The sequence below is a fragment of the Rhyacophila brunnea genome, unplaced genomic scaffold (genome assembly GCF_057557595.1).
Source record: "Rhyacophila brunnea isolate RB1 unplaced genomic scaffold, BYU_Rbru_1.0 scaffold_3, whole genome shotgun sequence".
Taxonomy (NCBI): Eukaryota; Metazoa; Arthropoda; class Insecta; order Trichoptera; family Rhyacophilidae; genus Rhyacophila; species Rhyacophila brunnea.
The window spans coordinates 53,050,934-53,067,599 of NW_028232965.1; the positions used below are offsets into that span (position 1 = coordinate 53,050,934).

Below are 16,666 nucleotides of genomic sequence, written 5' to 3' on the forward strand. Positions count from 1 at the left end.
TCCTAAACACAGTCGATATATAAAAAAATTCAGTACCTAATTATATTTTTATATCTGTATTCTATTAATAACTACCAAAATTGTTGAGATTTTGGCGAACGAGACTGGATCCGACTCTGCCTAGTGGCTTTTATAAGGTCAATAAAAGGTATAACGTGTATCCAAATAATTTGATAACATATTGAGATAATGACTATGATCAAATTTTAGGATCCTGATATTTCTCTCGTGTACAATATTTCCGAACCTTTTTATGCTTTTAGTGCAAAATAATAAAAAAATGGCTCGGTCAATTCGGCCACAAAAACGCTGGATCACACACACACGCCACGATAACAATGACCTATAAGTAGTTAATAAATACAAGACAAGATTCCCTTTGTCTTTTTATTTTTAATGAAAAAAATATAGGTCCATAATTATTTTTTAATAATTAGCTTTCTGAGGTATACGTTAAAGTGCCCACCACCACCCGTCATATATGCACAGCCGTGGATATGCACGGCCGCTTTCTATGACGCTTTAAACGTGTCTGAAAGAAGTGATTTTAAGTGCTCATTCCGTCCCGAGACGGAGCCGCACGGGACTGATGCTGCAACCATGCACCGTAGTGCTTAAAGAAGAAAGTTAAGAAAGAATTTTTTGTTTTGTTTTTTGGACTGGCTCTGCTGTCCGCTGACGTTAAGCGCTTTGTGTACCCGGATACTGAGTGTCACGAATTGAAATGGATGAGTCTACAGAAGAGTCGGGACTATCCCGCTCCCCATACGACGCTGCAAATTTCTCGAATGCCGCAAAGTTGGCCTCGGTTGCTATCAGATCTCCATGACCAATTGGGCCCGTGTGAGGACGGACCCTGGCAAACAACTCCGCTCGTTCGAGTTCCATAAGCGGGCAATCCCAGACAAGCAACATCTTGGTGGTCATGCCCGCAGGTACAACCCGGCCCATCTATTATCAAGCCAAACTCGTGGAGTCTAGCGGCGAAGTTGCCATGGCCGGTGAGGAACTGGCAAATCCAGTGCCCCTTGGGGGAGGCGGTCCACCTCGCCTGCCATGCCGCAAATGCGGTCTTGTACACAATGTCACTTATAGTCTTCCTGTAAGGAACGTCCTCGGATCTCTGCGGTGGTGTCAGATGGACACCGGCGAGTGTTGTGCTGATCCCCCTCAAGAGGAGTGTGATCGATCCTCTGACTTGGACGTGCAGATCGAGGGGTAGCACCCTCGCGAGTACGGCAAGCACGTCAGTAGAAGTTGTGCGGTAGGCTTTGGTAAGCGAGATCAGCGCAAGTCGCTGCCCGCTTAGTAGTGCGCGTCTCACGAGAGTTAAGGAGTTTACTCGGGAATGCCAAATGCTGGAGGCGTAACCGGCAATTCCTATGAAAATTGCGCCGTATGCAACCTTATGGGCTCTAGGCGTAAGTCCCCAATGTTTCTGAGGTATGTATGATGTATATATAACGCAGGTTACATTTCTAAATCTTGTGAATGCATTATTTATTTAAACACCTCAAAAAAATACCTACGCATTAGAAAAAAATCTTGAAAAAAATACGTTGCCGGACAGGACTTGAACCTACATACATCGGATTCCCGTAAATGTGCTCTAACAATTTTTCCACCTGCACCCTACCTCATTACGATAAAAGTAACTAATAGTCATGCAACTGACGCGGTTCTTAAATTTCGCTAACATTTGCGATTGGCTTTTGTGGTTTGTATCAAAGTACGAATCAATAATAACATTTCTTACTAGATCCAGCCTTAGGACCTCTTCAAAATTCAATATTAACGTGTGGATATTGGTAAAGTACATTGACCGGAATCCGAAAGATGTTGGTTTGAGCCCTGTCCAGCACAAAAATTGTTTATCAATTATTTTTTCTAATATGTAATATTCTGAGGTGTTACCGATTTATATTATGTTTATAGAAGGTTACATTCTTAATTCTTGTGAATAATTTATTCGTTAAATAAAAAATAGTTTAATTAAAAATTATTAGCAAATGCTAGTACGTTTATACTGACAAATTGGATGAAAGAATAAACTGGCGTACGTGATATGTGCGTTACTGTTATATTGGTGGTATATTAAAACAAATAGATCAGTCTTTGCCAAAGAATAACGAGATCTAGAAAGTGCTTCAGTGAGAATTGTGAAAACCACAGTTAACCTCGTCGCATAGCTTAGTGATTGGAGCACATGGGTGCGAATCCCAGGGGGCGCGGGTTCGAATCCCGCTGGTTGTATATTTGTCTAAGGTGTTTTTAAATTATGTTTGATAATTAAAGAATGTGACATTCTTAAATCTTGTGATTAATTCGTTGAATAAAAAATAGTTTATTACATAAGCCATAGATAGATCGCTTTCAGAACTGGACTAGTCCAATACAAAGAAAAAAATAATTAAAAGAAATGTTGCTTAGCGGAATTCACTTCGATTTTTAATTTAAATAAAAAATAATAACGAAATCTGAAATTTTGGTAGGCTAAAAATCAGTGAACGCACGTTCGTAGGCACCTGCTGAATTAAGTTATTTTAATTTAGTTTTCTTAAAAAGTATAAAAACTAAAATGAAACCGAAACGTGTTTTTCAATTTCGATTGTTCTTTTGGAAGATTGGAATATTGAGGTTATTTTTTATTTTATTTAAAACACACGGAATAAATACAAGATTTAAAAATGTTAAATTATGAAAGATATTATTGTATATTTATGTTTTTGTAAAACAGAATTTGATACTTACAGAGATGACTATATCGTCAGGATCGCAGGTGTCCAGCGGTCTTCTAAATTCAATCACCAAGTGCGTGTGGTTTCTCAGACCGAAAACCAGCTCGTAGTCCTGGGAGTTGTCAGCCATCGGTATGCCACTCAGCATGTGACAATCCTGGAAGAGAAAAATAAAAAAATATAAATATAGGTATTCTACATATTTATAACGTCCCATGAATAGCAACGTAAAAGTCAGATTGCAAAAGTGTTAGCACAAGACGTACATATTATACGTATATGCGCTTATTTAGAAGTTGTCGTAAAATATAGTTTATTGGAATGATTTTTATTCATTCAACCATTGGTTCCTTGCTCGGCGTCTAAACACACATTGGACAAACAAATGTGATGTTTTCAAACGTCGCGGATGTTCTGCCACTCCTCCACCGCACGCAATATGTCACTCAGGACATGGATCCACATATGTAGCCAAGGGAGAAGATACAGCACAAATAGATCATAGCTGTAAGAACCTCAAACTTTTTAAGATTCGGTTCAAGGTTTGGTTCCTGTAGAAATATCGAATGTCGTTCGGTTATATACAATACAAATCAGAACACTAGTTCGGGTGTTAAGGTTCCGATTCTTTAAAAACCCGATATACTTATCTACTCAATTTTTTCAACATATCTTTACCAGGCCACAATTTTATTGTAAGTATTCAATATAACAGAACAACGGAACCACCGGGACCCCGTATTTTTAAAACGTTCCGGTTCCAAGAGAATAAGGCATTCCGGAGTTCGATTCCGGTTCCATTTCCAGCTCTGAAAGGGATACGCTATGTTCACAACAAATAATTGACATTTAAAAAAAAAAATATTTTTTACAATTTACTTCCTCTGCCTATTCTCTTTCTCTCTACCTTGACATCGTTATACATAGTTATAAAATCTATAGTTACATGATGGTTCTCAGGACGATGACAATATGATGTTCATTTTGTATTGTGGGATTTTTTATGATATTTAATGTACATGCCACTGAGAATAGTAAATCAATGTCAACTGCAAATGACTGCTTAAACAATGTGTAATTATTATATTGTCACATAAAACATTGTCTTAAAACTATCATGTATTGTTGAAATTAAGCCATCTAGTCACATTACTAATTACCTACGTAAAGCAGAATAGTAAGACTATGTTGACTTGACATCATGATATTTTTATTGACATAAGTAAATCAAAAGAAAATCAAAATGATAGACTGACAGTAATAACTAATAATTAAGTCGTGAAGCTATTCGACAGTATTGATTATCCAGTGCTCGAAATGTAAAATTTTACGAACTGGAGCACTTCACAATTTTCCGAAAAAAGACAGACAAATGCAATAATAGAATTTAAACACCTGACATGAATATCTACTGAACATTACAGTTAAAGTTTGTCGGCGCTGCAGGCGAAAAAAACTCATTTCAATGAAATATACTATTAGAAATAGTGTATTTTTCTTTTCCTATATCTGTCGCCGACCGTAATAAAATTTAAAATAAAAGTAAATAATACGTTCTTCATTTACCAGAACGCAATTTTCAATTTTAAGATTTCACAAACACTCCGGCCGTTTTTAACCATACTGTGTTTATTGTTTATGGTTGCTATTGATTTGTTAAAATTGCGCATGTTGTATTGTCTTGTCTCGCCTTCCCTATCTATACACTCTCTTGTATGTGAACATTACTGGTTATGCGGTACATTTATAACAAATATCTTATCGAGGGGCACCGAAAGAATTTTGTCATGGAGAAAGTTCTTTAAGTTATCCAAAGACAAAATCGGTATCCCATTGGTACTCTAGTACCATTAAAAACGAATCGCTACCTTTTTGGTATTAGGTACTTATCATATGAAGATTTTTCCTGAAGTGGACCTGCACCGATACAATAATATGATGAAAATCTTTACAAAAGTTTAATCTAAACTTTAGTCGCAGTCACAGAGCCAGGGAGTAAACTTTACCAAGTAGTTTCACAACTACATACAAATTTGCAGCAAAGTCCTAAAATTAGTGTGATCAATGACTATAAACACAATACAACATCAGAGCGACGCGACTCTGCAGCCAGCAGTGGTTGTTGTTCTGCACAAAAGAAAGGAAATCCGCCCTGAAAAGCGGTTAGGTAGGCCTCACTCTAATGGCCCGTTGACTGTTTGATAACTCGGCAATGATAATTAAGTTTATGTGTTTCGGCAGAATTTTCTCTCCGCGGAAAAGTACGCTATCTCAGTTTCAACTTTTCACTGTGGGGAAAATTTAAGCTTCAAAACTTTTACTGCTCGCTAAAGTTTTTTTCGGCGATCAATCAATACTGAACTTGAAGCGTGTCAAGAGTGTCAAGTAAAAATTCAAAAGTGTTATTATTATTTAAAGTTTCCAAAAAAGCAATCCGTTAATTACTTTTTTATATTATATGAAAATATTAATTCGTGCCATTAAAAGAGCTAAAAATTTATTACGTTTTTTACTGTGTTTGGTAGAATAACCGTGGGTTTGAAACCAGAGTCTGACGAATATGGTGTTTATTCCAGCCAAAGTGTGATTTACATTCATTTCTCAAAATTTTAAGGGTGTAAAGCTCTCTTGGGTCTGATACTGTTATCTACAGTGACGTCCCGTGGGCATAGTCAGATCGAGAATCGCTTGGGGGCGGCAGTTACTCGAAGGGCGGCAAATCGAGGAGAATCATTAGGTATATAGAAATAGGTAAAAAACTTAGTAATAACGGAAATAGCTCTTCGTTAAAAATTCAACTCACTGATTGGAAACAAAATGTATTAATTAACATAACAGATTTAACAGGACTGTATTTTTTTTGTCGGGTTCGCGATGTTTAGCGTACTTCCGTTGTCCTTGGACATCACGTCCATGATGACCGGCAATGACACGTGCAGATTTGAAAATTTTATTTGAATTATAGGTAGGTGCATACTTACCTAATTAATGTATCCGAATATGTTTGCCAGTCACTCGCGAGTTGTGAAAGTTTACATTTGAATTTTTAAATGTATCTGAAACCGTGGACTCGCAATATTGTCTATTGAAGTAGAAATGGCATTTAAATTAGATTTAGTGGTATATATATATATATATTTTTTAGTAATGTATCCATACAACAAATTTCTTAGATATTGGAGTCATGAAAGGATGATCAAAAATACTGTATAAAAAATGGGGCGGCATTTTGGCGCTGTCAATGGGCGGCATTTTCTCTAGGGACGTCACTGGTTATATAGGACTGAGACATGGGCCCTGTGCTCTACTTATTGTTAGAACTGATGGTGTTTGAGCGCAGGGTATTAATATAGATCTTTGGGCCAATCTGTGAACATAGTATGGCGGTGGGGGATAATGTACTGTACGATGTCTGCGATGAGTTAGATATTATAGAATTTATAAAGATCCAGGGTCTTTGCTGGGTTATACGCATCAAATTATGAAAAATGATCGTCGAAGCGTCGTAGACAAAGCCAGAGGGAGAACGTCACGTCGGGAGATGACGACTCCACTGTGTTCAACTGGCGTTGTAGGGGAAGAAGAGAATATAGCAGAAGGTAGGTGGCAATGTTGGATGCGACCGGGTTTCACACCAAGTTGCAGCAAATTAAACAATTACATGCTTTATAATCCAACAAGTTGTTTGTTTATTCGATTGGTATTTTGGCTTTTACATCGTTATCAAGATAGTTTTAGGGTGAAGCCGGAATGAATATAGATTCAAGAATTAATTATAATGGTAAAATTGAAAAAAAAAACACTGTTTGTCTTCATTACAATCAGCACATAGCAAGTCCTGGTTTCCTACAACAACTCTCATTTTTGTCCTTATTCAAAGTGTAGTCTTGAAATGACGTACCCAAAGAACATGACCAACCTCGCTCGAGGTCGGACAACTGGAAGTAGGGAGAAATAGCTTCCCAAAAAGAGGTTGGATGTGCGTCTGACACACTCATCATCATCAGCCTGAATATATCGACTGCTGGATGAAGGCCTCTCCAAGTTGATTCCACTTCTCTCCTGTGCGTTGCGTTGCCAAGTATTTCCGCAGAACTTAACCGGGATCTAGGTCTACCTTACGGACGTTTTGTACCTCTTAATATATGAAAAATATATAGCTAGAGAACCTAAATAGGTATACTATCTAGAGTTATAAAGTAATTTGAAATCTTATATGCAATGAATATTTCTATAATATATCAATATAGTACATATCTGAATACTGAAGTTTCACAAAAAGAAATTTGATGATTATTATTATAAATCAATTAGGTAACAAGATTGGGGTTGTAGCTACAATTTTATGTTTAGTCTGCGAATCTGACAATAAGTATTTCTGCTATCGGACGCTATCGGTGGCTATCGAGGGTAGTTTTCCTATTTTTGTATTGAAGTATTATAATGTTTACAATAAGTTAGTTGTAATTGTTACGATAAGTGCTATGTTTTAACAGCACCTCTCTTGGCTGTACCTACTAAGTTTTATAGCGAGATGGACTGTTTAGACGGCTAACTTATTGTAACAATCATAATACCTCAATACAAACACATGATAAACTACCCTCGATAACCGCCGATAGCAGTCTTGTGTGTATAATAGATGCGCTGATTGACACATTATAGAGACCCATTCGTACCGTTAAAAAACGTTATAATTACCTAAACCTTTAGTCAGATATAAATTATTTTACTTTCATAAAGTAGGTAATCGCACCAAGTCAGGTATTTCTCTCACGAATATATAATTGTATTACGTTGTTGTTGGCTGAACGAATTTTGGAAAATTACTCATTCTCTGTGGATATATAACTACTCATTAGTAGAGTATCATGAGAATGAAATTCTATCTGATAATTATTATTTCGAGACATATAAAATTCTTCCCATGACTTTTTTTGTGTAGACATTGTCTAAGGAATGATTGATGTCGCCAATTATCGTTTTTAATCGTAGTTTCGGGTATACTTTAACAAATTAAATCAAGAGCAGATTAAATAACAGAGTCGAATCTAGTAAAATGCCTTAGAATATATCGTCACTGTTCTGGCAGAAGACAGTAATTCGAAAAAATAACATATTGAGTTAGTTATACCAAAATGTTCCTTATTTCAAACTTTACCGTCTGGAAACCGTCTTAATAAATAAACAGTTTTTATTTTAAAGTCATTCTTTTTACGATTTTACGACTTAACTCACATGATAGACCATTTCGAACATTTTAACAACTTCAAAGTCAAATTACTCAAAACTAGTATTCTCCAGTTAATAATTAATAATATAATAAATATCTTATACTATATATATTATTATATACTACTATACTATATACTATTATATATATATATATATATATATATACTATTATATATTATTATATACTTATCTTATATCTTATACCATAAATCTTTTTCAAATGCTTTGCCACTAGGTTCTACCACTAGGTGTAAGTAATATTATAATTAATATCATAACTTGTTTTATTGGAAGTAGGTGACAGGTGGGTATTTTCTAGTCCCCTCAATTATTTTTTTAAAATCAAGGTAAACGTAGATACTTGTGAAGTACAGATTCTTCACCACTAGGTATTAGTAATATTATAATTAATATCATAACTTGTTTTATTCGGAAGTAGGTGCCAGGTGGGTATAGCGAATCGAGTCAAAGTATGACAAAGACATTTTTCTGGTGAAATCGTAGCAATATTGTTGTGGGCCGTGGAAAATATTTTTTTCACACGAACCGTTTCGTCTGGAAGGCATTTAACAATTCAATGACTGGAAAAATAATTTGCCGCTTACATAAAGATAATATATTTCAATGCTGTACAAGTTCATTGTCTCGTAGAATCTGCCCAGTTACCGGCAATTTGGCACCTGTCCAACAACAATAACAATAATAATAATTATGAAAATGAAATTGCCGCTACGAAAGTAAAGATTTCACGTGTCTTCCTTATGTTGTTGCTGCGATATTGAAAAATATTTAGCAAGAAGAATTGACGACTTTCGTATCAGTAAAGCAGTGGCGAAGAGTGGAGGTAGGCTGTTAAGATCCGCCATAAATAGTGCACACTAAACTTTGTCAGTCATACGTATTTGTATTCATAGAAATAAGACTACAATTATTACAGATAGTATTGGTTAGTTTTTAAAGTTCAATCAAACATTGCGAAAACCAAGCCATAATTATTATAATAGATGATAGTAAAAAAAAACTCGTCTCTCTATAAAATATCTACAATTATGCAATTAAAATAAATAAATCATATATAACTATAGATATTTTATTAGTTAGTTTAGGCAAGGGATGAAGCAACAATATGTGTAATACGTATTCTTAATCCAATGGAAACAAATAAGTATGAATGAAAAGGTTTGCACAATTTTGTTGTATCGCCTAAAATATACCTAAAGTGTTATGCTTTGGTTTAGGCAGGGTTATCCAACATCATCCGTAAATTGAAGTATTAATTCAATAAAAACAAATACGTATTAGTAACAAAGTGTAATGTGCAGTGTTTATAGCGGATATAACCGATATTTAATACACGCGCAATGCTTGCGATAAGGGAAGAGCAATTATTGCTTTGATTTTTCTATCGTCTGAAAGAAACAGTTACCGAAGCATTGCATGTGCACCAACAGTGATGTCCCGTGGGGGTAGGCAGATTGAGCGTCGCTTAGGGGCGGATGTTACTTGAAGGGCGGCAAATCGAAGAGAATCATTTGGTATATATGGAAATAGCTAAGTGCTAAGTACCTAAACTTAGTAATAACGTAAATATCTTTCTATTAAAAAATCAGCTCCATTCTTGGAAACAAAATGTATTAATTAACATAAAAAATTTAACAGTACTGTAATTATTTTGTCCGGTTCGCGATGTCTAGTTTACTTCCGTTGCTATTCGACGTCTTTGGTGACCAGAATGACGGATGATAAAAAATACTGTATAAAAAAATGGGGCGGCATTTTGGCACTGCCCAGTGGCGGCATTTTGTCTAGGGACGTCACTGTGCATCAATGTAATGTATTATGCTTATGTTATGCAGCTTTTTAAGAAAATGGGAGTTAACCAACCCAAGGGTACCGAGGTGCACAATTTTAAAATCTCTGAATTAGATAAAGAACATTTGATAATGTAACAATTTATTATGGAAATTCATTAGTTTGTATGCGATATTATGTTGTTTAAAATCAAGAACACGTTTCTCGTTGGTAAGAATTTGTGTTAATCCCAATAATGTAGTAGAATCTTAGACTATAGATACATCTAGACGCCACCCGTTGCATTGCTAAATGAAGCCGCGTGCCTTGCGTTTGGTTTGTGGGCGAGCGAACGCGTTCGTCCACAAATGTTCGAGACCATAGACCATTAGGTAAAGATATCTATAATTTAAGTTATTTTAAAGAAACACTAGGTCACTGATATTAAAATATATAATAAAATACAAATAAATGATCACGAACATGTGTCAACTTACATTTGAAACGTAATACCATCTTCTTGCTTATCAGTACGGCTACCATATTTTAAGACAACACAGAGAACCATCTTTTCTACTTAATTAACTAAAAATATTTACCATTGACTTTATGTTTAACAAAAAATATCAATTTTAGCAACTCGAGCTCGCAAGTTATCGACGCTATGTGAAGCGTTTCGCCCCGATTTGATGGCGATACTTTTGGAAACTAGCCCACAGATATGTAGACCTTTTATCTTACTCTAGCGCGTGTCGCAGAGATTGTAAGGGTGCCGAATACTTTCTCACTCGCACTCATGCATCGTTTTTGTTCAGGCCTTGAGTAGATATACCTCTCAGGCGCGTTACTCGCATCCCCACAATATCGACCTCTGTATGACGTGCTCATACCCTGTACATGTATGGACTATATCCGTTTTTTGTGCGGAGAAATCTAAACTACTAAAAATATCTGTCTGCCTATGGTTTTGTTCATATTGAATGTTCTATACATAAGAGTGAACGAATTAATGAATTTCACGAATATTTTTGTAAAACATATTAAGAATATTCTGTATTTCATATTAAATGATTTCACTTATATTTTAACGAATGAAGCAAGTTTATGACTTGATGAAAAATAAAGGATTTCAAATAACCTTACCTTTGGCATTTGACTTATTATTTTTGGCGACTCAAACTAATTTATTTTTTGTGATTGTGTGCAGTGAACTATTAATAAATTTATTTGATTCAAAACATTGTCGACAGATGACATGGAGCGTAAATAGTACGTAATTTAAAAACAGAATAATTCCTCGTGTTTCGTTGGGAATATAATGAATTTCAAACAAATACCTAGATAAATAATAATGATTGTAATGATAATTTTGATGAAATAATCTTTAAAAAAAGTTTATCGATAGACCAAAAAGCATTCATACATATGGTAGAATGAATACAGTGATGCCAACCGTACTATAATTTTAATTCTGCGAAAAATGTAAAATACTATAATTTTACGCCAAATATACCAAAATACTATAATTTTAAAGGATTCAAGACGAAAAATGTTCCTGTACTATATATTTTTTAGAAATACTATATTTTTTACGCCTTTTTTACTAAAATCAGCATAGAAAAAGATGGCAACACTGAATGAATAACACATCGAAAAGTCATGTTATCTAAAATGGATTACGATTTACGGTTGCATACCGTCGACCTAGCATACTATACATAGTATACGGTTAAGCTAGTTTTCATTCAAATCTATTTTTGTAACGATAACGACGTATTATATTAACATCTTACGTACGAAATTTCAAATCGATGACTACCAGGGGGGAATTGGGTCTTTAAAATATATTATCAGTTTTGCGAAGATTTACGGAAAGAAAAGGGGTTACACGTAAATTTACGGAGGTACCTACTACATTTCGCCGTGCCACAGTTCGCTGTCGTAGCGGAAAGAAATGATTTTTACATAGGTTTTGTGAAAGACATATTATGTTGTTTTAAGATTTTGGTACTTTGTGGCGAAGCGACCATGGATATCAGTAGGGGTACCGAAAATTTATCAATGGTGATTTATTATTTGTTTTTAAACGCTGCGGGAGGGAAAAGAATAACAAAATCTAGCCGGTGCCACTGACTTCCGCATTTACCTCGCCTATAACGTATAGCTTCTCACCGCACTAAGAACCCCCACCCCGCACTTTTCCTGGTACATTTATCATACCCAGACACTCCTCAATTTGAGTCTACCGATGAATATCTAGCTTTCAGTAACTACAGATACTCACATATGAGTTATTGCGACATATCGCATCCACCGATGGCTATCGAATGCACGTGGTTTATTGCTTATAATTATTAGTACCGTTAGTGTCCGTTTGTGTCGTCTACTGAAAACTACTGTATTGTCCTGAATCGTCAATATCTTAAAGCAAAGATCGGATGCCTCAGATGGTAGCAACATTTCATGAGTGACACGGGTCTTCTACTTCGACAGGCCTTCAGTATTGTAGAATACCCAGAAAAGACAGCTGATGAGTGAAGAAATAACATTCGATTCACCGAACCCGAAAACCCTCCCTTGTGTCCACCTGGACTTAATGCAAACTGGATAAAGGTTGAAAGGGAATACGTCATATTCTTGTATGTTATTTTATTACAAGTTTTTAAATTGAAATTCAATAAGTTGGTTCTTAATTTTGGAAGTTTTATTAACTCCTAATTTTCCTCGTTCATATTTAATCAAAAAATATGACACAGGAGAGATTAAGTGGGTATTTTTTGGCAGGATTTTAAACGAAAACGTAACAATTATTGTTACCTTGACATTAAAAACCTTTTATTTTTCCCATCCTCATCACAGAAAAGTTGGAATCGAATGATCCGTGCGCAGGTTATTTGAAGAAAAATTAAATATTTTCGAAATTATTGTTAACTGCCTTTAGGCTTTCTCTTGTAATAGGTGCTTGATAAAGTTTATAATTTAATTTTTAAGTTTTCAAAATTTCTTTGCTAAATGTTTCTACAACAAGGCAGAAACTCTTCGAGATAATAATGAGAAAAAATACTTCTGAACAAGCTACGTTACAATGAAAAATATGATTTACATCTGATATTCTTTTTAAGTGTTTTTATCTCTGCTTGTGTTGAGTGCTTTACTGTGAAAATTCGAATAAAAATATGAAGTTGTTAGATAAGTAGTTCGTCACTTGAAAAATTTTGAATTTCGAATTTAACAAGTAGATTTTCAATGGAAAATTTTACTAATTATGAGATTATGTATTTAGTATAATTAGGGAGGATTTTTTAAAGCCCAAGATGTGTAATAATATGATTGAAAGGAAAAACATGTTAACAGATTTTTTGGAATTTTCAATTATAGCTACTATTGCACAATAAAAACTGATATGAATTACTAATGTATTTAACAATGGAGACAATTCAATGATTACACTTAAAAATTTCCTAAAAACGTTTAACATGTTTTTGCCTTGAGTTCTTCAATCATTGTTTATATTATGACGACAGCTGGTGTTGCATTTACTTAGCTAACAAACTACTTTAACTTTACAATGTTAACTAAACGGGTGATTTATTTATAAATTTAGTAACACCAACAGAAAACACTCATGCTGATGAAAAAATACGACCAATTGATGGGCTAAGGGTTAAAGCGGTACAAGCAGCAATAGAAAAGAATTTTATATTGTTTATTGTGTGCCATATGGTACGGTATATCGTGTATACACTCAAACATCTGAGGACAAGCGATATAAAGTACGTATATCCTTATTTGCTATGGTGTTATGTAAAGGGTGAAATAATAACTATGTATTTAAGAAATGCGTCTTTGTTGTAATTTGAAAACTTAATAACTAAATTATCAAATTTTATTTAGGTATCGTCCCAATATTGAAGCTCGAATTGAAATAAATAAAACGGATTTCAAGTTATACACATTTATATTTTTTTTTATAAAAATCGATGTTTTTTAAAATAGCTATAAAATATGGAAACTAGGAATTAGTCAAAAATCTCTTAAGTTAAGCTTAGAAAACTTAGTTTTAAATAAACTAAATTTTAATAATACCTAAATATGACCATAAAATATATGTAAAATATAGATGGGGTCCTGCGAAAAAATCACATTTTTTTACAATTGTAAGTTTATTTTTGACTTAAAATAAAAAAATATTTGTCTTTTTAATGTTTTCAGATACATATTATTATTAATACAGTTAAAATTGTGAATTGAAAAAAATGTTTGAAATTGCAAGCTTTCTATTTTTCCGCTAGGTGCCTCTGGTGGGTAAAGACATCACCTTAAATACAAGGGAAAGGGTTCTATCACTGCACTAAAACCTACCACCATGGACGCGTATCGCTCCGAAAGTCCTCATTGTGTTGCGGTTTCCGTGTGTTTTTTGTGACTTCTTTTATTTTTACGGCCATCTGAGATAAGTAGAGGTGTAGCTTCAATGGCTTTGCACTAAATCCCGGCTCTTTATGGGCACAAGTAGATTTATATCATTATAATCGAACTAGAACCGATTTATAGGGGTCGAGCATTAGATAGGCCTACGTACAATTTAATATGTAAGATATCGAGTTTTATGCCAATTTAAAGAATATTTGAATCGTTTTTTTTATAAAGTTATTTACAAGACAAACATAACTTTATTCTCTATTAAATCAGTTCCAAGTTTAACCCAAATTGGTTATGTGCGATGTTTGTAAATACTTGCTTCTATGGGTCCGAGATGAAACCAGTGTTATTTAAAAAATGTACATTTTCCGTGGAGTGCCGTAAACTTACGGTACTTGTACCGTTGCCCGGTTGTAATGGTTATATAATTTGATTGATTCCATGGGGAACCAGCGTGGAGGTTTTTAATACTTAATTGGCCCTTATGTACTAACCCAACTACTAAAAGACGGAAACCCATGAACGGGCGCTAGTATTGCCAACTATCATTGATAAAAATATGTATGGAAATAAGCTAGACTAGATGGCAGAAAAAATGCTAGATTTTCTAAAAATTCAAAGTGTCTCTAAACCAGCATATCAAAAAAAAATATTTAAGATGTCATAATTATTAATATTGTTTATATAATAATAACTAATAAAACAGGTACCACGTCATAAAATTTTAAATTATGAAATATGGTCACCGTTTTGTACGTAGCATTTATTTAATTTATAATATACAATGTGCACAAGACCTACATGTTGATTTTCAAGTAGATCTGGTATAATAATTTAGCTTTATAAAGGGTCGTCCATATATGATGTCACATGATTTTGGCTATTTTTAACCTCACCCCATCGTCACATTTTGTCACATAACCTTTTACCCCCCTGTCTATATTACGTAACATATTTGACACCCCCCTTAAATGTTGAAAAATGTTTTTTTTTTAATTATTTATAGTTAAATCTCCTTATTTTTTTTATTTACTTTGTGAGGTCACATAATATCAGACCCCCCCCTAGAGCGTGACTTTATATGTGGACGGCCCCGTAACTTTTTTTTCTTTTATTTTGTTAACTGTCAATTCATGATGGAATTGCATTGTATTGTTGTTTTAATTTAATAAAACGCAATTTTTTTGTAGTTTATTCCACTTCAAAGTTGAAAATGTCCCTCTGAGGCGGACGAAACCGGTCCTAATCTATTGATTAAAAGTGGAATAACTACTAAAAAATTGCGTTTTATTACATTAAAACAACAATACTGTTAGTAACGCTGATAACCAAGCCTGGACTAAAAGCTTGGACTACCTATTTTAATGCAAAGTCCACTAAAATTAAATTTTAACGAGTTCTTACAAGTCTAAGAAAGTGGTGTTGTCTCTACCAAGGCCTGAACAAAAACGATGCATGAGTGCGAGTGAGAAAGTATTCGGCACCCTTACAATCTTTGCGACACGAGCTAGAGTAAGATAAAAGGTCTACATATCTGTGAGCTAGTTTCCAAAAGTATCGCCATCAAATCGGGGCAAAACGCTTCACATAGCGTCGATAACTTGCGAGCTCGAGTTGCTAAAATTGATATTTTTTGTGTTAAACATAAAGTCAATGGTAAATATTTTTAGTTAATTAAGTAGAAAAGATAGTTCTGTGTGTTGTCTTAAAATGTGGTAGCCGTACTGATAAACAAGAAGATGGTATTACGTTTCATAGGTAAGTTGATACATGTTCGTGATAATTTATTTGTATTGTATTATATATTTTAATATCAGTGACCTAGTGTTTCTTTAAAATAACTTAAATTATGGATATCTTTACCTAATGGTTGCATTTTGACCGCTTAAAAATACTATATAACGTAAAAAAAATAGAAAATTATATTTTAATTCTGAGCGTCTAGTGCGAGCGCTTTAGGCGAGCACTAGCGAAATGGTCTATGGTCTCGAACATTTGCAGACGAATGCGTTCGCTCGCCCACAAACCAAACGCAAGGCACGCGGCTTCATTTAGCAATGCAACGGGTGGCGTCTAGATGTATCTATAGTGTAAGGTCTCTACTAACTATTAGAATAACACAATTTAGCCATTGAAGATACAATACGACTTAGAATATTCAGTTATTCGTCAGCAGAAAATAAGCTATGGGCAGGCTTCGAAAAGTTCGTCACAAGATTCTCCTGCAATGCTACCAAAATGTATTAATTCTAAAAGATGTCAGTCATTTTTAATTGTCAGTTAAAAAAAAAACAATAAAAATAAATAAAAACAGCCATGGTAATAATTTTCCAACATTACATCTAAGATTTTAATGCATTTGATTATACTGTCTGTAGAGCGACCCCAGGACAGTCTTTATAATGCTTCGTCTTGTGATTGTTGGTACGGAAACACGTATTCGAGTAGGTCTAGAGACGTGATACAATTAGGATAGAGAA

At 34.3% G+C, this 16,666-nt stretch overlaps 1 protein-coding gene across 1 annotated transcript in view; it reads right to left on the reverse strand.

The window, feature by feature from the left end:
• LOC147068556 (MOXD1 homolog 1-like) overlaps nucleotides 1-16,666 on the reverse strand; it is a 206,124-nt gene that overhangs the window by 17,134 nt on the left and 172,324 nt on the right. The window contains exon 3 of the mRNA XM_085953385.1: nucleotides 2,752-2,895. Coding sequence (XP_085809511.1) covers nucleotides 2,752-2,895 — 144 coding nt within the window. The remainder of the gene's footprint in view (nucleotides 1-2,751; nucleotides 2,896-16,666) is intronic.